Genomic DNA, 27,564 nt, shown 5'->3' with positions numbered 1-27,564 from the left:
TATAAAATCAACAGTAGGTTCTCTACAGTGCAATGTAGACTACAATATATTTTGGACTACATAAGTCTGGGGGAGGTATGCATAACTTCCTCCCTGTGCATCAACTAGAGGAGACAATCTATTGTTTTGATTAAAAAAATTAATAGATTTTGATGACAATAAAAATATGGGAGGGTGAAATTTTTTATTTTATTAACTATGCCAGGTATTTTTACATTATTTTTTTTATTTTATTAACTACGCCAAGTATTTATTTATTTTATTAACTATGTCAGGTTTTTATTCATTTTATTAACTATGCCAAGTATTTATTTTATTAACTATGCCAATCATGAGTTTTCTTTACTGCTGATCATAACTTCTGATCTTGGTAGCATTCACTCGTACACAATAACTTTCCATATCATTTCTCCAAGTTTTTAACTTAACAAGTAGATCTTCTATTTCTTCAGACAAAATCATCAGCATACAGCATCTCTTCTGGACAATAATTCTAAGACACAAATCAAAAGCAATGGACTCCATACAGAATCTTAACGTAACAATAGAACAATCACTAAATGTGCTGTTGATTCTGACATGACTGAGCATTTCTATACATTGCTTGCACAACCTTCACTAACCACTCATTCGTCCCAAGTTTATGCAAGACTCACTAGACAACCTCTCTTGGGAATCTGTCGTGCATCATGAGTAAGTTTCTGGAATCTTAACTACAGAAGTAGTCAACCACCTCAGCAAAAATAATTTTCTTAGTGAAATGCAATATGGTTTCCATTCTGCTAGATCTACAGCAGATACGCTAACAGTTATATCTCATAGGATTAGCGAATCTCATGATAGAGGCTTCCTTTCTAGGGCAAATTGTTCTTGACATATCAAAGGCCTTTGATAGGGTATGGCATAAAGGTTTACTCCACAAAATCTCCAGCTGCAGTATAGCAATTATTAAATCATCTCTCTCTGATAGGGTCAGAAGAGTAGTGGTTGATGGGCAGAAATCAGAAGCTCACAGTATTAATGCTGGAACCTCTCAGGAATCCATTCTGTGCCCAACTCTCTTCCTAATCTACATCAATGATCTCCCAAATCACATCCTAAGATCATTTGTAGACATTTTGTTGCCAAGGTCGCAGGAAAGATGGTGGGATCCTTCTACCGCTCCAAAAGATATCTCACTACTGATGCAATTCTCTATCTATATAAAAGCCAAGTACGGCCAAGGATGGAATACTGTTGCCATATCTGGGCAGGAGCTGCCAAAAACAGCCTATCATGCCTTGACAGAGTACAAAATAGACTTCGTGGTTTAGTGGGGGATGCCCTTTTCTCTACCCTGCAACCCCTCTCCCACAGAAGAGACGTTGCGAGCCTATCCTTGTTTTATCGTTATTTTCATGGCAGGTGCTCGTCTGAACTCCAATCCCTGGTCCCCCCTCGCCAAACTTTCACGAAAAACACCCGTCTAGCTGAATCCACTGTGAAAAATTTCCCCCACTCTATATCTGTGCCTAAATCAAAACGCGGATTTCATGAGCAAAGCTTCTTTCTTAGAACTGCACGCCTGTGGAACTGTGTTCCGTCTGCCTGCTTCCCTCCGGACTACAACTTGGATGTCTTCAAGTCTAATGTTAACAAATTCCTAATGAACCGCCCCCCTAATTAAACACTTCATAAAATCTCCTCACTAACGTGATGTACTTGCAATAACCCTCATCCCTGAGTGGCTTCCGGGCCTTGATAAGTGGTGATCACTGTGTAAAAAAAAAAAAAAAAAAAAAATTTATGCTGACGACACCACCATTTATGGCAACACTTTAAAGGCTGTAAACGATTAAGTTCTCTCCAATTCTCTCTCAAAATAGACTTCGTAACCTAATAGAGGATGTCCCTTTTCTCTTCCCTGCAACTTCTTTTCCACAGAAGAGATGTTGTGAGTTTGTCTCTGCTTTATCATTATTTTCATGGCAAGTGCTCGTCTGAGCTCAAATCTATGGTTCCTCCTTGCCTGACTTTCATAAAAAACACTAGTCTAGCTGTAACCATTAACAATAATTTCACCCATTTTTTATCTATGCCTAAACCGAAACGTAGATTCCATTAACAAATCTTCCTTCTTAAAATTGCATGCCTGTGGAACTCTCTTCCATTTTCCTGCTTTCAAACGGACTACAATATGTTAGTCTTCAAGTCCAATGTGAACAAATTCTTGATGAGCTGTCCCCTTAAGTAATCAAATTGTTCCATTAACTACCGTACACTCACTCTTATCCTCAAGTGGCCTCCAAGCCTTGATAAGTAGTGACTCCTTTGTGTGCATGTGTGTGTGTATATATATATATATATTACATAAAAAAATAAAAAAAGGCATCTACTTCTAGTGGTTATCATCCTGGTCAGATTAAGCTGGCTTTCTCCTGAGTACAAACTGCATCTTGAACCATCGTAGTCCAGTTTTGATGATTCTGGGCCAGGTCGTGGGAAATAACTAGCCACTCCAAAATCTAACATTGGACACCAATTACTTGTGGGCCGATATTACTGTTAATTATTGTCACCAAGGTTTTCATCTGCTAATGACACATTTATGCCAGGCAGAGAGGGGAGAGGGAGGATTTTGTGAATGAGCTCTCCCTCTGCTCGACAAGCCGCATGTTCAAACCACTGAAGACGTCATTGAAGAAGGATAGACAGTAAGGAAGACGTTGTTGAAGAAGGATAGACAGTAAGGAGTGTAGGTTTAGTCTTTGTCAGAGAGCAGAACCTGAAACACAATGTCCAAGGCAGCATTGCAGAATGCTACAAAGAAAGTCATTGTCGAAGACTTCTAGTTTGTACAAATTCACTACTCTCACAGGTCACGTTTCACAAAAGGATGGTTCTCACCATTGCCCGATAGATGCGCCCCTTTGTGTCCTAGCGTATTTCACATTTAGATCACAGAGACCAGTTAAGACGGAAGGATGTGGACCGTACTGCTTCTATTCGCTGTCAAATCTCATCATCCCAGACATAAAAGCAAACTGCATTTCATTTATTTGACTTCCTGTTTGCTGCTCAATTATTCTATCATTCACGTTCAGGATCTTCACATTCACTTACAGCCTCTAATTATCTTTATCTTGTAACAATTCATAATCGCACTAAAAACTTTCAATACATGAAAATTTGTCAAGAATTTTAAGGCTTAGAAATCAATTTTTATAAAATATTTTAAATGCTTTCAAATCTTTTTCAAATTTTCAAGTATCAAAGTAATTGGTTCATTTTTTTTTTTTTTTACGAACTATTAAATAGTTGACCCAAAATTCATTCTTATGAATTTAATTCTGTAATTAAATTTGAGTTGATACAATATTGTGTTTTTTATTTTCTTTGATTAATCTATTAAATAAAGGGCAGTTGTTTGTGTGCATGTTTGTATGCTCAGTTAAAATTAAAAAAAAAAAACGACTAAAATACCTACAAAGTTGATATTTTCCCTGATTGGCATTGCCTCAGAGGAATAATATTTAAAATTTAGAAAAAGATATTCATTATTTGTATAAACTGTTGCAAATTTTGAAAGGGGGGGGGGTCCAGATTGATCATGTGCTAACTAAAGGGAAGTAATTCTGATTTTTTATCAAGGAATTAATTTTCTTATGTCAACTCATTTCTCAAGGAATCTAAAAATAAGGCATGTGTTTGTGTATCCAGAGAGAGGAATGGGCTGAGTGAAGAAGAAGGTGAGGGAAATTAAGAGATAGATGTTTTAACAGAAATCTGTTACACATTTTTCCGGGCAATACCAGGTAACCTATCTGCACATATGTGTACTATTGTAGAGATAAGATAGAGACACATGAGAAGTGATCACATAATTTGATAAATATGGAGAGAGAACATATTTTTGTTTAATTTACAAGTGATTTCAGCACTCTACAGACAAATTTATCTTTAGTTGACCTTTGACAACTAAATATTTTCATTCACTAGCCAAATAGAAAAGTTACTAGAAAAGTTAAACCAATATGATTTTTGGAATATATCTTTGTTGCATCATGACCTTTCTGTATTTTTTTTTTTTTTTTTACTAAATAAGTGTAATTCTAAGTATGCACTGAATTTTATGTTGAGACTTGAAGGTATAAACATTTTAATTTCTTCAGGTGTTTATTTAACAGCCTTTGTTAAGAAAAGAGTATATTATTCTGATAAACTTTTATTATTTAAATAATTTGACTTTGCTCATTTTATTAAAAAAAAAAAAACTGAATACATAAATAAAAATAAAAAAAATGAATGCATAAATAAAAATAAAAAAATGAATGCATAAATAAAAATAAAAAAATGAATGCATAAATAAAAATAAAAAAATGAATGCATAAAATAAAAATAAAAAAAATGAATAAATAAATAAAAATAAAAAAATGAATAAATAAATAAAAATAAAAAAATGAATAAATAAATAAAAATTTAAAAAAATGAATACATAAATAAAAATTTAAAAAAATGAATACATAAATAAAAATACAAAAAATGAATACATAAAGGCTTAAAAGACATTTTTCACTCAGTAATGAGCATTGGAAGATTATTGGTGAAAACACAATCACCAAAAGGTAAGCGCTTTATTATTTCTAGTCGCCATTTTGAAAAATCACTCACAAATGTGACTGTTTCACTCACAACATAAAACCCTGGATGTGAATGTAGGCACTAACCTTTCCTTGGCATCCATAGTGTGGCCAGCCAATAATAAAGACAGCAGCTTCAATTGCGAACAAATCATCAATTGTTTTGTATTGACATAAGGCAGATTCTTCCATAACAATATCCTGAAAAACAACGTACAAAATTTGAGAACAAGGTAACAGAATATATATCTAAATTTTACAGGGTAACTTGAAAGGTAAACATGATTGAATGAAAATGTTATGTAACACTGCATAATAACACTTGAAGCGATTTGTGGTTTTACCTTTTTTCCGATTATCAATCTATATATAGAAGTTAATGTTCGTGTGTATGTTATAGAAATGGATATGCTAACAGAACTTTCAAATAAGTTTTGATAAGTGTAAAACTTTTTAAAAAAATCTAAAGACACCATTGAAATACAGGTGCTTATGCACTATAACTTGATATTTAAAATATAATTTTTTTTAATAATAATATTAAGTAAAAACATTTATGTAATTATGTAGCACGTCAAAATTAGTAGATCTGATAGATCTATTTCTTTTTACAAAAAAAAAAAAATTATCAATCCGTAATTTTCTAGTAAAAGTGAAAACAAATGAAATAAGTCAGTTGACATAAGCTAAATCAGATATTGGTAAAATCCCATATCCTCGAGAGTGCTTGCCTCTTGATTGATACAGTATTTGGAAGAGTCCATCAATGGATAGGTAACAATCCTATAACAATTATGTAATAATGTTTTTACTTAAAAAGCATTTTTTATATTTAATTATAATGCACAAGCACCAAAATTTTCCTATAATTCCATCTTGGGTTACAATTAGCTGCAAAATAACAAAAATATATACGAATGTAATGAAACAAAATTCATTTAAATAGATTCTCATGACATTAACTTTATCCCCCCCCCCAAAAAAAACAGCTAATAAACATCAGTATATGCAAGCCTATAAGGTAAGCTGTTTCTCTCAAATACAACATCTTCTGTTGTTCGCTTGTTTCTACTACTATTCTGGTAATAATTTTTATCCTCTTTATTCCATAAAACAAAAAATAAAATTAAACAGAATATCACAGTGAAGAATGTATTTTAAAAAAGTTTAAACATTTAAAAAAAAAAAAAAAATAATAATTTGAATTCGTTTCAATAAATCTATTTGCCACCTTACAGCTGTCTGTCAACAATATATCTTTTGTTAAGATAACAGCACTGCGCTAAGTCTTATTCCTTGACCTCATATTAAAACTTATTAATAACTTTTCTTTCGAGGCAAAAATTATAAACATAACTATATTTGAAATAACTTTTTCCTACTAATCCTTCTGATCAACGATATAACTGCACACAGGCAATGCCGTTCATTCATTCATTCAAGGCTCTATTCAGTCTTGAGATACAATGGACACTCTCTTTATGGGTTGCCGCATATGTAATTATAAAGCAAAGCTTATGCAATCTCCAGCCACACTTTACCTGAATTAGTATTGCTTGATTCCAATGGAAGTCAAGAATGACTAGTAACAATGCAGACATAAAAAGAGAGCACAAATAGTCACTCATTTACTCAACAGGCTCAACATTGCTTAAATTCTGTGATTTAACTGGTGTGATTATACAAGTAGTGACTAATAAAGTTCATTGGTTTCAAGGAACATGAAACAATTTTTGTAAGATTTTTTTTCTAAATCTTTAATACAATAAAATTACAATATATTAATTTAATTTTACAAGGTTTTAAGTTTACTATTTTGTTATGAAGGTTAAAAAAAAACATGCAAAATTTTGGCCATACCTATTCATTAATTGATAGACTTTTTTCTTTTTTTTTTTTTTTTAACTATTATAAAAAAGATTTTGGAGAGAGGGGAAAGAGTGAGGAATGCTTTCAATTCTACCAAAGGAAATGATCTTATCACAACAATGTCTTAAGACGTTTCAGCTTTGACCCGGATGCAATATTAATGAAAGGTGGATAATACAAATTTATTTTAATAATTTGGACTTATCTTTTTGTTTTTCTTGTGCATTACCTAAAATAAATGAATCTAATTTTTAATTGATCGTTTTTTTTTGTTTACAGAGGAAATAAGTGCTTATCTTACCTTCACACATGCTTGAAGCACAAAGGTTTGAGGAACTTCTGAAAACTGTTTCTCAAGAGTGATGTTGCCATGAGAACCAGCAATATACCTAAATTAAAAACAAAAAATTCAGTATGATTTGTATACTGTTAAGCAGAATGTAACAAACTATAAATAAGTGTATATACACATTATATATATATATATATATATATATATATATATATATAGTAATGAAATCAAAAGGATGTAGTGTTTACCTGATATACGCAATGGTCAACTTCAAACTAATATAAATAACAGTATTTGTATAGAGATAATTTAATCCCAACCGAATAAAAAAAAAAAAAGCTCAATTCTTGTTATTCTTCTCATCAGAGGACATAAAGAAATCAGCAAATTATATTTGTAGCAATGCTAGAATTTGTTAGTTATGACATTAAGTGAAACCGCAATTTATTGTAGTTATAAATTGCGAAGAAAAAAAGTGAAAAAAATGTTGGATATGTAAAAAAAACAAACCGCACACAATATTTCAGCTTGCATGAAAATTCTCTCAAGTTAATCCGAAATGCGAAAATAGTTCTTTAGAGAGAATGGAGTCCAAAATAAGTCCAACGTGATGATGCATATATAATCAGATTGGAAAGCTTTCAAAAGAGCTGAAATAATGAAAAATTTTTTTCCTGATAATGCAGTAGCCCAAAGAGAAGTCGATCTCCAGTCAAATGGGATTGGGCAATAAAAAGAAGAGAAAAGCGGTATGTCAACCGTCATCATCGGTTTAATTAGAAAAAGTAATTTCAGACTAAATTTTAAAGAATTAAGATCAGGCCAAGCTGAAAAAAATCAGCCCGTGATGTTTTTTGGAGTATTCAGTCAAACAATAAATTTTGATTGCAAAGTTAAACTTACAGTTTTAATTTTCTTTCTCTATATATTTGTATCACATGGAGACATAGTAATTTGGGGGCACATTTAATTCATTTGAAGAGATGCACCCCCAATCTTTAGATATGCATCTAGAAAGAAAACTCGTGTAAAACCTGAGGTCTACTGTATGCTCTGTCTTGTGGCAGCCATTGCACCGACAAAGATTAGCAGTAATACCAAAAACTGTGGTTGGTTCAATAGATATAAATGAAGGACTGGAGGCTGAGAGGGAGCACGTTGAATGGAAAAATATTTAATTTTTGTTTTTACTATTATAATTATCATTATTAATATTATTATACTATGTTTTTATTTTTCCATTCACATTGCTTTCAGTTTCTAGTCTTTTATTATATTTAAAAATCAGTTGCATTATAATGTTGATGCCGATTGAGACCAACACAAATACATTCAAAATTTAAAAAAATTTTGAATTCCAACCTTGGACAAACAGTTACGAAAATTCATGTAAACCATTTCAAAAATTTTAGCAAGGAATGAACGCAGCCCAAAAATAAATTTCCAGTTTCTCCATCTTATTTTTATTTATTTTGTTACATTTTATGACCAAGAATGGAGAACCGCTTAAAATATCAAAATAAAATGTTTTTGTGTTTCTTACACCTCCCCATAACCTTGAAATGTGTGTATCTATCTATCTATCTATCATGTAGTCATTCATAGCTGAAGAAGACTAGTCAGGGTCTTGGTGCTTTATCCTACAGTGAAGTAGCATTTCACGCTCAGTGTGGAAAGTTTCCCCCCCCCAAGTAGTGCATGGGTAGTTATCAAGGTTGTTGCCTTTGGTAATGTTTTTGTTCGAATCTGGTATTTATTTTTGCCTCTATTTCTGCCTTTTGCGAAGGCTACTGCACCAGCAACTTCGATCTGCTGCTAGCTCTTCCCAATTTTTATGTTCATATTCATTGCCTTTAGGTGGCACTTTATCACATCCTTGTGGTGGAGTTTATGTATATGTGTATGTGTATATATATATATTCGTGTGTATGTGTGTGATACATTTTATCATACGAGATCCCATGCAAACGTAAATTAACTACAGTGTGTAAGGTTGGGATTTTGCTGCTCGTCTGGTTAGTCTGAGGTATTCATGTCGAGGGGGCACAAGTGCTTTGAGTTCTTCATTAAAATACTTATAAAACAGGCACAGAGATGCAGCATTTCAATGATGGGACAGACATTGGAGTTTAGTTGATAGTGCAGGACCTATTGGGTTGACGACTCTTTTTCGAACACTGTCCAAGAGTGAGAGACTAGCGGCAGATGCACCAACCCAGATGTGGCAACAATACTCCAGACATGGGCCGAATAGTACCTTTGTAGAATACTCTTTAGGTGCAAGTAACCTCCTAGCTAATAGAGAGAGATTAGTCCAAAAAGTTGATACTCAGTCTACCATCGTGATAAGTTATGGTGGTACATTGTACATGGCAAAACCATACGAGATATTAAGCACATATCAAGTCTCTGATGAAGTATAGTTGAAGGAATCCATTCAAAACTATGGATTAAGATTTCTCTGTACCTTTTCTCTTTCTATAAGTTATGGTAAATAGCAGTTAGACAATAAGATGAAAAAAATATTTAAAAAAAAAAAGCATATTTTCAAAACATGGATCAAATTCATACAAGAGAAGAACATCTAAAGCTTATGTATAAATCACAAGAAAATAATTTACTTATCAGTTGGACGTAACTTTGCAAAATACCTACACCTTAATATAAAATTATTCATCAGGTAGGAATACACCATAACCCCATACTTGGATCACATTGGATTGGTTGGTTGTTTTACGCCATATCAACCATTTTCAGGTTATTTAATGCCAAATCCAGTGATTTTGAAGAAAAAGTTTTTACTAGAATATATTTGTTTTTTTGCGAGTCAGTTTCTATTCAACCCATAGTTGGGACCCTAACAGGTACTACCACTCCGGGTAAGAGTAGACCCGGGAGTAATGGTAATTAAAGGGTGGCTCCAGACTCCCCAAGGCCCGCAAGCTGGGGCCTCACCATCGGATATAGTTTAAGGTCATATCCAGGACCTGGATCACATTGGAAGAACGTTTTGTTTTTATTCAAGCATTTCAAATCTAATAAATTTCAATCTCTTCGATTCAAAAAATGAAGGACACAAATCTTTCCAACTTCAAAACGTACAAGATTACTGTAATGAAGAAAATTTTCCCAAAATAAGAAAACCAGGGTTTTTGTGTCTGCTGACATCTGTTTGGTTTGGTTGGCATGTGATGCTCCTGTCAAGATCATACAAACAATAGAAACAACGAAAGGCTTTGAAGCATAGGATAAAACTTTATTCATTTTATCCTTTGTAAAACACACATACTAATACTTAAGTGTAAATTACTTTATCGAATAAGTTTTGTAACCAATTAAAAAATATGTTTTTATGGAAATTGTTCCAGAAAGGCACAAAACCACTGGATATAAGGTGCTAAAATTAAAAAAAATAAATACTACTTTAAGGTTAAAAACCAGACAATGAGAAATATAAGATGGATAGATTTCGAACCAGAAAACAGCAATTCTTCCTCTTTTATCAGAAACATTGCTCATGGAATGTGAGGACTAAAGGACAAAATAAGGGAATTACTTTTTTTATACCCCCTTCCCAAGTGTCTGCTTCGCTTCCAATATTTTTTCTTACTAAAGAAAGTCACCACTTATCAAGGCTTAAAGGCCACTCAAAGATAAAGGTTAAGGAGTGAGACAACAGTGATGATTGGTAATGATCAGGGAAATTGGGTAGAATTTGATTATTTACAAGGACAGCTCAACAAGAATTCGTTTACATTGAACTTGAAAACAGGTAACTATTCTAAAAGTTGAAGATTACAGAAATGAAAATAAAAAAAACAGCCATTTTAAAGAATACAAAGTAAAAGATTTTGTTCTTTGTTAATTTGTTTGGCTGTGTTACCCAAAACAGAAAAAAATATATTCAACCTGTAACTTAAAAATTTTGTTTTTAAAAATGTTGAAGACATTTTGGGAAAAGAAAAAAGTGATTGTATTACCTTCGTCCTGTCATGGGACAAGCATGAATGAGAGCAAAAGTTGGACCAATATCGATTCCACGTCGAGAATGATATCTAAAAAGGAAAAAAAAAAAAAGTATATAGTTTTTTTAAAAGAATCTTAAAATCCATTAAAAAAATTATTTTACTTTTGTTCATACCAAACAAGCTGTATTAGTATTGAAGCACAAGTGGCTACTGTGATGAAGTTCAGATTTATAGGAGGGTAAGGAGTTGAGCAGCAACATGTGCATTTGAATTACATTTAACTTTTTGCATATTAGTATGGGCGAGAAAATGGAGCAAATTTTAAAAGCGAGCAGGTCAAGGAATTATATTTAGTAACAATGCCAAATTAGCATGTTTAGCAATGAAATTGGGTAAATTAATTAATTTGAATGCTTTACACTTCCGATCGCGCCATGGAGTAGGGGTAAGGGTTTTCTTTCACTTTCTTTTCCGCTTTTGCGTCACAGGTCGAGCCTACCTGCCTACTACAACTTTTTTTTTTTTTTACACTTCTGAACAGCCGGGCAACACCGGCTAGTCTCCTATGAAGTCAAAGGATTTTTGACAATTTTTTTTTTTTTAATTGAACTTGAAGTCTTATTATAAGCCAGTTTAAAAATTGGCTGATGTTTTCTTTTATATAGCGAATTTCAAGGTCTGATATAAACTTCTTTTTGTTTGTTTTTTTTATATACAAAAATTCTTCAATATATTCTAATATTAGAAAGAAAACTTTTTTTTTTTTTTTAATTTCTCATCCTAAGATTAGTCAATTATATTCCATATTTAATGGGTAAATTTTCACAAAAATTTTAAGGTGTACATATGTGATTCTGATTCATTGATCATCCAATCGTTTTTGGTTTTACTGTTCCTCTTTTGAGTTGTCTGTCAGGTTTTTACTGTTTTGTTAACTTATGTCATATGAACACACAATTTGTTTTATAACTTATGTAATATGAATGTATGAATATCATAATTTATGTGATATGATTGTATAATTTTTGCTTTGAAATTTATGTAATAAATGACAAGTTGGACATGGAAGGTATGCGATACTACGGACTGTTAACCCAGAGTCAAGACCCTGGAGAATGTGAGGAAATAATCACATAACTATTTGCTGATCCCAAATTTCATGTGTCATGCTTTTCTGTTCATCTTGAAACCATCAAGGAAACAAACACTGTTTTATAAGTATACAAAAAGAAAACACGCTCACAAGAGAAAACAGATTCAATATGTGTATAAGTCTAATGTGCTCTTTATGTATGTGTGATACTATCAGCATAAAAAAAAATTCCCAAACATTGCTTGTTGATAACTGTCTGGTTGTGTCGGCCCCAGTGATTATCTTCTTTGTCCAATATTGAGTTATTAAATTTTGAACTTAAAATCTGCTTCTAAAAACCAGTTCCTAAATATATTAACTTACGACTCGAAATGTCCGGATACATACAGCACCAGATTCCAGCGATGACTACGGTAAAATGAAGGTCAAAAACAGAACATTTTTTGTTTCTTACTTGTCAGCAATAGCATTTACTTCCCGGTGCCAAATGGTTTGATTGTGTTCAAGAGTTTTCTCCCATTTGAGGCTGCCTTCAGAATTATTGGACTGAAAATATCTGAAAACAAAAGATGAAAAAACGTTGTCAGAACAAACGAAAAGTTGATGCGATCAGCTCGACAGGTGCTACTAAATGATAATGCACAGCATAAACATAACACTTCAACAACTGGTCAATTAATGTTAGACGAGAAGAAAAAAACATTTCTTCGTTCTTAGAATTCATTCACCCAACCCGAGCAGATTTGCCAATGGACACCTCCACGAACCACTCCATTTCCTCGTCAGACTGTACTTTATTTTTCAGCTGACATAAGCACATTTCATATCTAAAAATATCTGTATGAAAAAGACTACCAGTTTTATCAGTAAATGCAGAAATTGCGACAGCCAATGGCTCGTGTCCAGAGTTCCCTCTATATTAAAAAAAAATTAAAATATCACATTCCCAAAAGTATGTAAATTGGTAAAGACAGATGACAAGGGGGGGGGGGTCTGTCATGATTTTGCCATTGCCTATGACCTCACTCAGATTGTTCACGAACTCACCCGTGTGCCCGATACTACCGGTCAGTATGCAAGCCTTCTAGACCTTTTTTTCACAACTTCCCCTGAGCTATGTTCATGTTTCATTCTATCTCCTCTGGGATCCTCCAACCACTCCGTTGTATCAGTTAAGATAAAAATGAAATGTAATAAGTTCTCAGACGTACCTCTCCACCGTACTGTATATCGATACTCTATGGCTGACTGGGATAGCTTCCGTACATTCATATATGATCTACCTCTGCATTCCATGTTTAAAAAGGATTGTCCTCTATGGTATAAGACCTAACCGAATGGTTAATTGTAGGCATAGAGTGATTCATACTATCCAAAAAATTCCAACAAAACCTAACAGCAAGCCATGGTTCTCCCCAGAATGTGCTGCTGCCATTGCGCACAGAAATCACTTTTTCCATAGCTAACAATATAATAGATGTACTGAGACTAAAGCTGCTTTCAGGACTGCCAGCAACCACTGTAAAAGAGTAATAAAAAATGCAAGAGAGCTATATGCTCAGTCCGTTAAATCCAAAGTAGCTGAGCAGCGGCTTGGTTCCAACCAGTTTTGGCAAATAGCAAACATGATACTGAACAGAAGCGTGCGTTCTATCCCAACCATCAGACAAGGCCAAACTATTTGCCAAGAACTTTGCAGCTAATTTTACTATGCGACGAAGGCCATCAACTCCCAGTATTTCCTCCTATAACAAACAACATGCTATGCAACATACAAATATCTGTGCATAAGGTCACCAAGCTAATCAAGAACCTTGATTCCAGTAAAGCAACTGGCTCTGACGGCATTCCAGTTACAGTGCTGAAGAAGCTCCAACCTGAACTTGCCCCCATACTTACAAAACTGTTTAAGTGTTGCCTTAAGAAGTGCTTTCCAATGCCCTGGAAAACCTCATCAGTATGCCCTGTATTTAAGAATTCAGGTGAAAAGTCATCTCCCTCTCAGTACAGACCAATAAGTCTCCTGTGTGTCATGAGGAAGTTATTGGAATCCATATTAAATAAAGAAGTAGTCAACAATCTCAGTAGAAACAACCTTCTTAGTGACATGCAATATGGTTTCCGCTCAAGATCTACAGCAGATGTGCTAACGATTATATCTCATAGGATTAGTGAATCTCTTGACACAGGCTTCCTTTCCAGAGCAATTGCTCTTGACATATCGAAGGCCTTCGATAAGGTATGGCATAAGGGCCTTCTTCACAAGATTTCCAGCTATGGTATCACTAAAAATGTTTTCTCAATTATTAAATCATTTCTCTCCGATAGGTTCATAAGAGTAGTGGTTGATGGGCAGAAATTTTTATTTTTTTAACTTTTACAAATCACTATATATTGGTTACAATATAATCAATAGACTCTATAATAACTAAATCTGCATGAATTAAAATATATTTAGACAAATTTTATGACCAGGCAACACTAAGTGGCCTGCTAGTATATATATATATATATATATATATATATATATATATATAAAATAAAAGTTACAATAAGTTTACTAAGGTAATCAAAAATGGTAAACTTAAAATATATTATAAATATTAAAGAACTTGGCCATTTATTTGTTCTTCTGATCAGTTTTCTCACGTGCATATCTAAGCTGACCTAATTATTAACGCTAACTTTCGCGCTTTTTGTCTGGGTCAGTTTGACCTTGCTTTTCGAATTTAAATTGTCACCGTTTTTCGGATTTTTTTTAAGCCTTAAATTTTTTTTGATTCATCCAGCCTTGACAGACGTGTTTCAAATATTATCTCTAGTACTTTTCTTTTAATGATTTGGAATTCATTCCATTTGCGCTTTTTTCCAAGGAACTCTGCCTTTTGGATGATTTTGGACCATTTGGAATTTACCCAGTGGATTGAAATTTTAAATTCGACCGTTTTGGATTTTACCATTTTTGGATTTTTACCCTTCACCAGACTATCCATTCATGTGAAATCTTTTTATTATTTTTCTTTTGCCTCCTGTTCCCCTTACCTCACCCTTTTTTTAACCAAGTAAGATCTTTGACTTACTTGTAGTTTCATTAAATACTTTTATATGCAAAATCCGATCCTGCATTTTGCTAATTCCTGCCCTCTGATGAGAAGGAGAGTATTTCTTCGAAACTCCGTGGATTAAGGACTATCCACTTATCTTGTGCTTCCTTTTTTAAAATTAAATATGTCTTTAACTCTTTTTCAAGATGTCTTTTAACATATTTTATTAATCATTTGTTCATATATATATATATATGTAAAAGAAATTTAAAGCAAGATATGTATTTCTTATTTTACTGTTAAAATCTATCAAACCAACTGTTTATAGTTAAATAAATTCTAATCTAAATAAATCAAATATTTGTTGAACTAGAATGAAAATTTCAACCATTAAACAATTCAGTGCTTCTTTAGTATTAGCCACAATTGAAACCGGCATTTCAATAAAAAAACAAAAACAAAAAAAAACACTTTGATGTACTTACATGTCATGCTGAAATAAAATTCAAAAAAATGAATGCGTAGAAGATTGATTACAAGTAAAAATCAATTTTATCATAAATTGCAATTTTAGCATATTACGTCATGACTTATCTCCCCTGGCTTTACCTTGGAGTTAATGATAAACATACAAAACCAATAAATTTAAATGATGTTAACATCTTAAAAGTGTAATGATTCTTTTCAAAATTTTAAACGAAACTTACTTGGTCAGGTCATCAGAAACATTGAGAACTCTGGCTTCATACAAATGTGGCCAATCAACGTAAATACTTTTTCCGATCAAGTCTAGAGCAATTGTCTTCAAGTCCTAAAAAGAGAAAAAAAATTTTTAAACTCAACAAAATAAGTGAAAATACTGAAAAATCATGCAATTCAATAAATCACACAACATTGTAAATTAATTAATATCTAATATTCAGCATTTATATTGGTTGCTTAAACAGTATGAGGGCACATCTATAAATTGCATTTCAAGTAAAAATTCTTCAATATTACTAACGTATCATAAGTATCCTCTCTAAAAATTAGGAACAATTATGAAGTAGAAGTTTAATTAAAAATGTAAAAATCACTTTTCATATTTTGACAGTTTGTCATTCATCATTACTTAAATGACAGACTAACATATCCCACAATGCCTGCTTTATGAATATTTCCACTTCTATCAATAGCAGATTGGCAAAATACGATTAAACTGACTTTTGTTTTTTTATTAAAATTTTACTCAATTTTTTCTAATTTACAGTGAGAATACTCATTTTTGCCTAATATGTAAATATAATGAAGAATTTTTACTTAAAATGCGATTCTCATACTGTATAAGCACCCAATATTCTATTTAATGAATGAACTGAAAGCAGATAGATATTTTATAGAAATACTGTTTTTAAATATGCACACACAAACATTTACTGTGTACACATCTTGTAGGCAGAAAACCAAATATGAATTAAGATTGAAGAAAAAGGTAACTTTATAATAGAAAAGAGTCGTTATTGCCATTCTACCATGGAGGTAATTTGTTTTTCAATCTCGGTACTTTGACAAAATTTTAACCAAACTGTTTGCTTTTATCCTAACCTTACTCTTAATTAACCCTAACCCAAGTTTTAGGTTTAGTTAGGCAAAAGTTGGTTGTTCAAATTATGTAGAAGCAAAACAGTAACAATCAACACACATTAATCCTTTACTAACACCCAAAATATTTTACAAAAAATTTTTTATAGTTAAATCATTCTATTATATTCAATAATTAGTTCTGCCACACACACACACACATATATATATATATACAGGGCGACCCCCCGCAAAAAAAACAAAAGCTAAATGGAGGCCATCAAGAACATATGCTGTAGAAAAGAGAAAAAAAAGAAAAAAAGGCCAAAGACTCTTGTGTTTTGATGTGATGTTTTGAATATAATAAACTAGTTATGACCAAAGTTTAATTTCATTCAGACAAAACACTAAGAAACGGGGCTAATTAGAGATGGGACCCTTTTTTTGGGGGGTCACCCTGTATATATTATATTGAATTTTACAGTTATTGAATATCCTACTCTTCGCCTGACCATCTATTCACGTGAAATCATTTTTTTTTTTTCTCCACTCCGTCTGCTTCACTATTTTTAAAAACTTTTACAAGTAATCTCTATGGCTTACTTGTAGTTTCACTAAATACTTTGCAAGCAAAATCTGATTCTGCATTTTCCTAATTCCTACACTCTGATGAGAAGGAAAGTATTTATTTCAAAACTCCGCAGATTAAGGACAATCCACTTAATTTGTGTTTCTTTTTTGAAAATTAAATATGTTTTAACTCTTAACATGTTTTATTATTTGTTCTTATATATATATATATATATATATATATATACCTGAAAATATTCTCATGGCAAACAACTTATAATCTCTAAATCAGAATTAATAATATGGCACTAACTAATAATATAGCACTTGTAAGATCAAAATACTGTGTGAAGATGGATGCAAACTTCTGGGAGCAAGCAACTATCGCCATTGCAACTAGAAGAAAATTGAAATAATGATAAGGTATTCAACTTTTTTCTTCTTGTCTGATATTAATTTTTTTTTCTTTTAAATAAAAAAGTACATTTTTATCATTTGAATTATTTTAACTCGTATCTTCATCTTAATTGTTATATACACAATGTTTAAGACGCCACCTTCTTTAAATACCCAAAATCTAATAATTGAATTCAGAAATCTTTATTGAATTTGTCAAACTTCAAAGTGAACTTTTTATTTTAATCGACAAGGTAGATTGTTCTTATTCCTTCAGTCAAAAGTGTTAATTATCATGTTCCTATTTATCTGTATCCCAAGGATGCAAAGTTAGGCACAATGTCAGCTTTTAAAAAAGGGCACCCTGGATTGGGAAAAAAATAAAACTGCTTCAATCCAGAAAGACTTCTTCAGTAACCGAGGACAAAACAGACCGAGTGTAGCATTAGAACAGATACTACATTTTGTTCCTACCCAAAAGGCTAAGATGTTTATCTTCTTATAGATGTGACACAAAGTCAGTTGATGTAACCTGACCATCTTCAATACTCTATCCACTACACCCTGTAGGCTCATGGTGAAATTCAGTTGTAAAAGTTACATTCCTGGAGATTGAAAGTTCAATCCTCAGTGCTGGGAACCCAAAACTATAATTGTGAATTACTTGGAACTTCTACCCAGTCATGGTGGATGGAATGAGAGTATGTTACCCCGATGGATCAAATAAAGGGTTCAGTTCAAAATTCTGTGCAGATATCCAAGTTCAACACAAAGATTCCCGAGTTCGACAAGATATATCTGAAGAAGGTTGGAGGTTACATCAACCAAAACGCTGTGAAAATAACACTTAAGATGAGAACAGTAGTCCTGTGAAAATGTCAGATCGAGTTAAGGCCAGTTTGCACTGGATTTTGAGTGAAGGAAAACTTGCTTTTTAATTGATCACCAGAATTGATGAGACGTGGCATAAGAGAGTCTTGGCTGTTACACTTTATATGATTTATAAATTGGTTTTATGGCATATCAACCTTAATGGTCATTTAATGCCAAAGTCTTTTTTATATACATTAATAGTTACAAGTTTTATGTATGTGTCTGATATTCAGTGTCTATGTTTATATAGTAAGATAAAGTACTGTTTCTTTGGGGTTTTTTTTCATTTTGTTGAGTAACCCTGTTATTTGAGGAGGGTAGTTGGGTTTACATGTCCTTTACAATTTTTTCATTATATAGAATTAGTCGGTTTGTTTTCAAGTCTTCACATCTTGTTAGCATATGATTAACTGTATTACACTTTAAAAGAGAAAAGGTTAATCTGAAAATGAAAAGAGAGAGTCTAATTTCATTTTTTCTGAGGACTTGGGAAATAGGAATTGTTGATGTTATGATAAAGAGTCTTCACAATGGCTTGGTTACAAGTAGCAGTTGAGCCATCTGCCTTGTATAGGCCACAAAGTAAATGTCAACTGTTGTGATAATTGAAGTGAACAGACAGCAAAGAGTTGATATTAAAACAGCTTTATTAACAAACAAAAAATATGGCAGACCAAATTCAACACTCATCACGTTACAAAAAATGAACAAGTTTTTGAAATGTGTCCACTGATAATATTGCTTACCCAAACTAATGAAATCGGAGGCAAATAAACAGAAGGACTAACCATCAATGTGAGTGGCGGAATGAGATGGGGATTGATGATTGATTAACTGCTAAAAGACACTTCCCCTATAACTAAAATTTTAGTAACAATTATACAAAAAGAAATTGTGGTTAACACAAATTTGGAAAACACATAATTATGAGGACCCATCCCCAAGAAGAGAAGGAACCTCTTGCTGTCAGAGTAACAGTGAGAGATTTGGATCAACGAAGGAGAAAAGAGGGTCGGGTTTAAAGATCTGCTGACTGCTCATGGTTTTGCAAGTCATTCTTTCAGAATCAGGAATTATAATGATGATTGGTAACTTGAAATGTCTTTTTTTGTCATTGAGAATTATTAATTAAATTCTATCGGAGTGAGTGGGGGGGGGTCATGCCCATTTGGTTCCCAATATAAGAGTAAACAGTGAGCTTTGGCAATTCTGTTCTGCTCACTCATCGAATCCATGCCGTTGAAAGATCGATTTTCAACTAAAGGTTGAGATCGCTAAATCTGAAAATCGCGCAGACTTTACCAATAGTGCCGGCCAGATACGAACATTAAAATCTGAAGTCAAAGACTGAAAAATGATCAGATTTGTGTAACTTTTTTCTTTTTTTTTTTTTTTTTTTTTTACATAGGCATCACCACTTATCAAGGCCAAGAGGCCTCTCAAGGATAAGGGTTAAAGAGTGTACAGTAGACATTGGACAATATAGTAATCATTAGTAATGAAAATTTGGTAAATTTGATAACTTATATAGAACAGCTCATCAAGAACTTATTTACGTTAGACTTGAACACAACCATATTGTAGTCAGCCGGAAAGCAGGAAAACGGAAGACAATTCCACAGGCGTGCAGTTCTAAGAAAGAAGCTTTGTTCTGTTTAGGCACAGATAAAGAGTGGAGGGAATTATTGATAGGGTGTACAGCTAGACGAGTGTTTCTTGTGAAAGTTTGGCGAGGGGGGACCATAGATTGAAGCTCAGTTGAACACCTTCCATGAAAATAACGATACATCAGAGACAAACTCGCAACATCTCTTCTGTGAGATAGAGGTTGCAAGGAAGAGAAAAGGATATCTCCTACGAGGCTACGAAGTCTATTTTGAACTCTATCAAGGCAGGACAAGTCCTTTCTAGCAGCTCCTTTTCGACCAATAAATCATTTATGCAAAAGGACCAGACATCAATGCATTATTCTTTTCGCTTGAAATGACCTTTGCTCCCCAGTGATATAAGCTTTGGTGACCAGTGTCGGACAGATTGTCCTCTTGATCTTTAACAACGTGGGGAGAATGGTGATTTTCAACATCTAGGAGCTTTGTCAATAACTACCAAGTATCGAGTTACCAACCAGAATCCAGAATGGATGAATTTGGTGACGTCACCCCTGGGACATCGTTAGAAGAGTAAGGGGTAAAGTTAAAAGAATCCAAATGATACAAATAATGATGGAGTGGAAAATAGTTACCTGCTCAGATTCATCAATTATTTGTATAATCATGTTTTCTCCCCGGCTGTTGGACTGGAATACTTTTACGCCATCTCTTTTCAATTCAGCCTAAAATATAGAGAAAAAAATTATTTTTGAATTATTTTTTATTTTACTAAAAAAGCAACCACTTATCAAGATGAATGAATTGTCAGTTAAATGATGAAGAATGTTATGAGCAAGTGGATTTGCTTAACAGTATTTCAACCTCTGTAGGTCATTTATTGCCAAAAAAAGTTTAAATGTTTTTCTTTTTTATTGGGGGGCGGTGAGGGTTTATAAGTTTTCATAGATTAATCTGGTCTTTTGGTAAAAGTATTTATGCTTCAAGTTCTTTATATTTTCAAATATTTATTCATGGTGATTGGTTTGGTTTGGTTGTTTTTACAGGACATGATTGAATTTTGCAAAGGGAAAATGAAAAAAAACAAAACAACTGCATTAATGTTTGGTGCATTTTAAGTCAGGAAGCTGGTATCTTCAAACAGCCTGATCTGGTAGCACCAGAAAGAATGTTATGAGATGATTAGAAGTGATCAGTGAAACAAAGTTTGACTACTTATGGGAACGGTTTATGACAAGTAACTAACAGATGAGGCCCTACAATAAGAGTTGAGTACGTTAGCTGGTTTAGCTATGCAGTTTGCATGGCTGGGCCAGATGGATATAAATGAAATATTTAACAGATAATGGAATGTCTGCAACAATAATCAAAACAAGCTGGATGTTTGAAACATGTAATGGACAGTTAAATAAAGACAGATTAAATATTAGAAGCAAATGGTAAAAAAACAATACTAAAAGCTGGCCTTGGTTGCAGGCAGAGAAGGATGACATAATCAGCTTCTGGGAAAAAAGTATATGTTGATTATATTATGTTAATGACCAAATCAAAGAGAAGAGTTGATTTTTAGTTACCAAGAGATCTGCTTGGTTATAGATCGTCCCTTTACATCCTAGGGAGCCAAGAGGATATTGAACTAGTAAAAACATGCATCCTGAAATAAGTTACACTGGAAATATAGCAGGAGTTGTCTTGGTTTAGCTGCATGATACACTGGAAGTTGAAAGGTCCTTATTACATCATTTAAGTCGAGTGTCAACCACCAGCGAATAAAAGAACCAGTATTCAATGCAAGGTATGCAGACCCATGTTTAACAGTTGTATTGAACTGTTTGTGACTGTTATACACTCAGGTATGCACTGGCAGATTCATGTGATATGCCAAAATGATAACACTGCATAACTTTATATATACATTTAAAGACAGGCATTGGTGTCCGTATATACACCACTATGGCAATACGGTGCATGCAATATACATAAGTATGGCAGGATGTACTCAGTATGTAATATATGCATATTTGGTGCCGTGTGATCAGCTTGTGTCATTGCCGCGGTCTGAACCTGGAGCCTAAAGAGCACAAACGAAATTGGGGTTGCCATACATACACAACGTAAAAAAAGATAAAAGAGGGGTTCATGAGAAAAAAAGAGGGGAGCCATTTAACTGAAGTGAAAAAAAAATAAAATTAGTCAATTATAAGCACACAATGTGGAAAATGGCAATTTTAATTTGAAAAACTTACATTTTAAACTGCATTTTGAAAAAGAAAAAAAAAAGAGTTCAAATAAGAAAAAAAAAAGAGTTCAAATAAGAAAAAAACAACAATTTAACTGAAAAAAAAAAAAAAATGGAGGACTGATATGCTCTAAAAAATGGCGTTAAAATAATGAGAAAAGTCTTGTTTGTCGATGAAAATAGATACATTTTGGCAATTATAAAGAGAAAGAATTCTTGTTTTGAAATAGAAAAGAATGTTACAGACAATGTTATAATTTATGAAATGTCAAATTGTGTGTCTTGAAAAATGTAATGTTTCTAGGTGAAACTCTTCTGGATGTTGAAAACTTCTACCTGGTTATGGCTGACAAAACAGGAGCATGCTACCCCTGTTGATTAAATAAAGGGTTGTGCTTGAAATTCGATAGAAAGGTTTGATTTGGTTGTTTTGTCTTATGGTATATCAACCATTTTCAGGTTATTTAATGCCAAATCCAGTTATTTTGGAAATAGCATTCATGTTGCATCCAGTTATTTTGTAGAAGCTTTTATTCTTTAAGCTCTTTGTATCTTCAATTGCTAGTTTGTAGTATTCGGTTTGGTTAGGTTGAGTTATAGCAGATTTTATCGTTTTTGTTCCTTGCATTGCAGAACATGAATAAGTTTTTCAATGGGAGGGGGGAAAGTGTTACAGTATTAATATTTGGTACATTTTAAGTTAGTAAACCAGTCAGGAAGTCAGAGAGATAGAAAGAGAAAGAGGAAATGGGAAAAAGGAAAAAGTAGATGGTTGTTCTTGTTTTCGGTTTTGCAGTACATAATTAAGTTTTGCAAAAAGGAAGTAGAAAAATAAAAAGCATCAATGTTAGGTGGATATCGTCTCAAGAAGCCAATATCTTCAGACAGCCTGATCTAATAGCACCAGTTAGAAAGATTCCAGTGTTTGACAAGTATACCTGAAGAAGATCGGAGGTTAAATTGTCCAAAAACGCTATGAGAATGCCACTTAAGGTGAGAACAGTAATCCAAAAAAATATAAATTATCAATTCTCATCTAAAAAAAAAATAAATTTTTTTTAAAATTCAGAAGGATGAAATCTAATTTGGCATGAAAATGTTAAATAATCTAATTAGCATAACTTTTTTAAATTTTGAGATGAGGACATCGAAAAGTCATAGTATGTAGAGAGACTGAAAAGTCAGATATAGCTGACAATATCTGGAAAGAAAAGGAAAACCATCTACCATTATAGGACGAAGTAAAAATTATAGACAGAAGAACAGTGGGGAGTAAGACAACTGAAAGAAGCAGCACATATGCTGGGGAATAACCAATTACTAAGTAGACCTAGTATAGAATTTAATACGATATGGGAATCGTGAATTATAAATAATAGATAATATATACAAGTAATAAGTAAAAACATTCATTTTTATATATATATATATATATATATATATATATATATATATATAGTAGTAATTAGCAATAAATAGTGATATACTATAACTATATAATATACCCCGTGAAATAAATAAAAGGTTCCGCTTGAAATTTCGCCCAAATTCCAGAGTTCGACAAGATACACCTGAAGAAGGTTGGAGGTTATATCGACCGAAAAGTTGTAAAAAAAATCACACTCAAGATGAGAACAGTAGTCCGCTGAATACAAATAATATGAATCTAATTAGTAATTTATCATTTGTAATATAATTGGACATGGGACAAATTATTTGCTTTTTTTTTTTTTCAAAATAAATTTGAAAACAGCATGCAGTCATTGTTTCATCACATTTTATCGGATGAGAACTGAGATGTGGAGAAAGTGTATTTGGATGGCAAGGTTATTGCAGTTATTTATAAGTTTTGCTACCTTGGTGATACTATTGGAGCATAAGGAGAAACAGGTGCTGGCATGATAACAAGAGTTAGGAGTTGATCGAGTAAGTTCATTATTGTCCAAAAGAGGATTACCACTGTCATCTACGAGAAATGTCTATCAGGCATTTATGTACAGTGTGATAATATACGGAAGTAAACCTGGCCAGTGAGGGTTATAAATATGTGTTGCATGGAGAGAAATGATCTAAAAATGATATGATGGATGTGTAATGTGAATCTGAAAGAAAGGGTTTAGATCTGATGACCTCAGTGGAAAATTAGATCTGGACAGTATAGAGAGATGTGTGCAGATAAAGGAGATTTTGTTAATTTCATCACATTGGGAGTATAGATGAGAATGCTTGGGTTAGTAGATGTAGGACAGTTGAGGTAGCTGGGTTAGTTGCCAAGAGAAGTGTACATAAAAAAACATGGGATGAAATGAGAAATAGAAGTACAAAGACCTGGCCAGAAATATAGGTTGGTTTGGAAGTCAATTTCTCAGCATTTAAAACAGATGTTAAATTGATGAAAATTGAGGGTAGCCAAGATGAGGCCACAGTTTTATCACAAATTTATGTTTATTAATTGTTTTATTATCACACACACACAAAAAAGAATGAAAGTTGTATCTTACCCTGTGACGTATGTGTCTTAATGTGGGGAAACCTGGATAATAGACATGTTTCTTTTTGTTGGCAAGAAGTCCTTTCTCAAGAGATGCAGGATTGACATGAAATTTATCAATTGGAATATATGTGCACCTGAAAAAAAAAAAAAAAAAAATAATCGAAACTGTTCAAAAAATTTTTATTATTTACTTAACAAGCTCATTTACTGAGCAGATTTAAATGGTAAAAATTACATTATGTGGTTATAATATATAATATATATAATCTGTCCACTACAAAACCATCTGTCATAGGTGTACAGGATTGATTAAATTTTAGAATATCTAGGCCAAAGGTCATGGAAAAGGTGGGAAATAACTTTTGGTAATAATTTTGATTCTGTTCATCATAGACTTGCTACTTGGCCAATATTGTAATCAATGAAGTCTCATATCTTACATGACATTGAGAAATTCAGTCATAATTAAAATGTTGACAAAATTTTAACTTTGGATTTTAAATTCGATGTATTGAGTCTGATGTTGTATAAAACTAAGGCACAGATAGGAATTTGGCTCATCCTTACATTGTCATGCAGAGGTATGCAGTCTCACAATCGACTTGTTTTTGTTTATTTTTTTTATTTATTTATTTTTTTTAAATAATTCAAGTCGAAACATTCATAAGAAATTGATTTAAATATTGGCAAAAAGAACTTTCTTTAAAAGGCTGTTATTATTAGAGAATATATTGTTTTATAAAACTGTGGACCTTGCTTCATTGCTAGAATCTTGTCTTCGCTGATCGGGCGATTCCATTCTGTTAAAAAGTGATAACAGGTGAATATATATATATGATGATTGCAACGTCTTGTCAGACGAGTGCCACTCCCTCAGACATTTAAAATCCATGATTCCAAATGTCTGAGGAAATATCTATACAAATATGATGTTACAGAGTCTTAGCTTTGTACGACAGCTAAGTCTCTCTCTCGGTTCAAAATGTTGAGATCCAGCAACAAGCAAGATCAAGATAGCCAGCAACAAATTAAACTGCAGACCAGCTTAATGCGGGTACTGGTCTTCCGCTTTATGGTTTTTTAAATCAGAGATTTGCTTCTCCTAGAAAGGTTGCCTTCACCACGGCTTGTGTGTGTGTATATGTGTATTGGAGTAGAGAGGGCTCCCGTATATATATATATATATATATATATATATACACACACACACACACACACATGCATATGTGTGTGGCTCAGAGGCTAAAGAATGGGGGTGGAGAGCTGTATGTTTTGGTTCTAGCTAATAGCAATCAAGTCTATCTATCTATATATATATATATATATATATATATATATACATATATATTTAGTTTAGATCTCATTACCATATATTAGGTTCAATATAATAATCGACAGAGAATTGTCTCTATAATAATAATAAATATGTACATAATCTGCATGAATTAAAATATCATATTTAAGCCTATCTTACAATTGAGCAACACCAGGCAGTCTGCTAGTTTATTTATATATTATAATTTTAAAACAATAATTATAATTGATATTTGTTGTTTTATTTTCAAGTTTATAAGCCAATATCAGTTACACCTTTAAAAAGTTAACACTTTTTTTCTTTTTTATTTTTTTTTTTTAATTCCTATTTTTTGCAGTAGTATTTTTATACCAATTTGCATTACTAAGATTTAAATTGTATCTTGATATCCTCTTTTGTGTTTACTTTTGAATTCATAAGCAATATTACTTTGGACCAGAGGTTAACAGCATATAAATTAATCTTGTTCGATTTTAAATGTCAGACCCAAATAGTAATCAGTCTGACCTATCAATACTTGATTCAATCTAGCCTATATGCTTGATTACCCTTTCATTGTTAATGATTAAAATATAATTTAAATTTACCAAAGTTTCTTTCTAATAAGAACACATCACTCAATAAGTCCTGGTCCTGCCATATAGGTTTGTTCCATTAATAGTATTAAAAAAAAAAAAAAAAAAATTTTTTTTTTGAAGTCCATGATTTTTTTTATACAGTATTAATCTTCAAATGGCACAGGTCAAGTTGAGCCTAATTGGATCATTAATCAACAAATTATAATTATTTAATTGAAGCTTCCGTGGCAAGTTTTTAAAACAATGGAAAAAATCTGAATTTTGTGTTGATAAAATATTACTATTTGATAGGGAAAAATACTATTTAAGCAATAACTTGACAAGTGTTATTCGAACACTGCTATCCATGTCAGAAACAATTAAAAGGTAGTATGCTGTTTTTTTTGTTGTTGATTTTTTTAATGCGCTTGTACAGACATTATTAATGAAAATAGTTTTCGAAGACAATTATCCAAAATTGATTTTTGCAAAAAGAAAAAAAAAACAGAGTTTGAATAATAACAAAAAAGGAGATATTTTATTTCTGAAAATCTTTGGCAAATATTGTTTTGCTAATTGTCTTCAAAAACTATTTTCATTAATAATTAAATTTCTACCTTATTGTTTTCGTAATTTTTTTGGATATATTCATTACTGCAACATGAAAATTAAGTAGATACCTGGTTTTGGTTTTACTTGAAATTCAATATTTTGATTTTCGAATTACACAACAAAGAACCAAAAGTATTGTTAATCAATTATCTTGGAAAATGAAAAAAATAGTGAATATCATATAGCATAATTGGCAAGGTTGAAGAAATATCTAAATCACATTAACCTAACAATTCACAGTAAACCCATCAAACAGGCCACCCAATTAATTTATTTAGGGCATAAATTAATTTTCTCCAGTGATCATGAGACATTGAAACAACGAATCTGGCTGGGTTGAGTAGCTTTCCAAAAACACAATACCATTCTAAATTCAAAAAAGTTTATTTATGTCCTCCCAGTAGTTTTATATGGCCTTGATTGTATCACATGGACTAAACAACTAGCCAATCACAT

At 32.4% G+C, this 27,564-nt stretch overlaps 1 protein-coding gene across 2 annotated transcripts in view; it reads right to left on the bottom strand.

Moving 5' to 3' along the window:
* Positions 1-27,564, bottom strand: part of LOC145297600 (5'-3' exoribonuclease 1-like) — a 194,008-nt gene that overhangs the window by 81,283 nt on the left and 85,161 nt on the right. For both annotated transcript variants that reach the window (XM_080143661.1, XM_080143669.1), the window contains exons 18-24: positions 24,632-24,758; positions 20,527-20,616; positions 15,593-15,696; positions 12,296-12,397; positions 10,761-10,835; positions 6,790-6,877; positions 4,707-4,820 (exon numbers count right to left, since the gene is read on the bottom strand). In XM_080143661.1, the coding sequence (XP_079999787.1) occupies positions 4,707-4,820; positions 6,790-6,877; positions 10,761-10,835; positions 12,296-12,397; positions 15,593-15,696; positions 20,527-20,616; positions 24,632-24,758 (700 nt within the window). The remainder of the gene's footprint in view (positions 1-4,706; positions 4,821-6,789; positions 6,878-10,760; positions 10,836-12,295; positions 12,398-15,592; positions 15,697-20,526; positions 20,617-24,631; positions 24,759-27,564) is intronic.

The sequence above is a fragment of the Euprymna scolopes genome, chromosome 2, assembly GCF_053919585.1.
Source record: "Euprymna scolopes isolate OS-2025 chromosome 2, ASM5391958v1, whole genome shotgun sequence".
Lineage (NCBI taxonomy): Eukaryota > Metazoa > Mollusca > Cephalopoda > Sepiida > Sepiolidae > Euprymna > Euprymna scolopes.
Note: the sequence above shows the minus strand (reverse complement) of the source record. Positions and strands in the feature narration are given on the sequence as shown.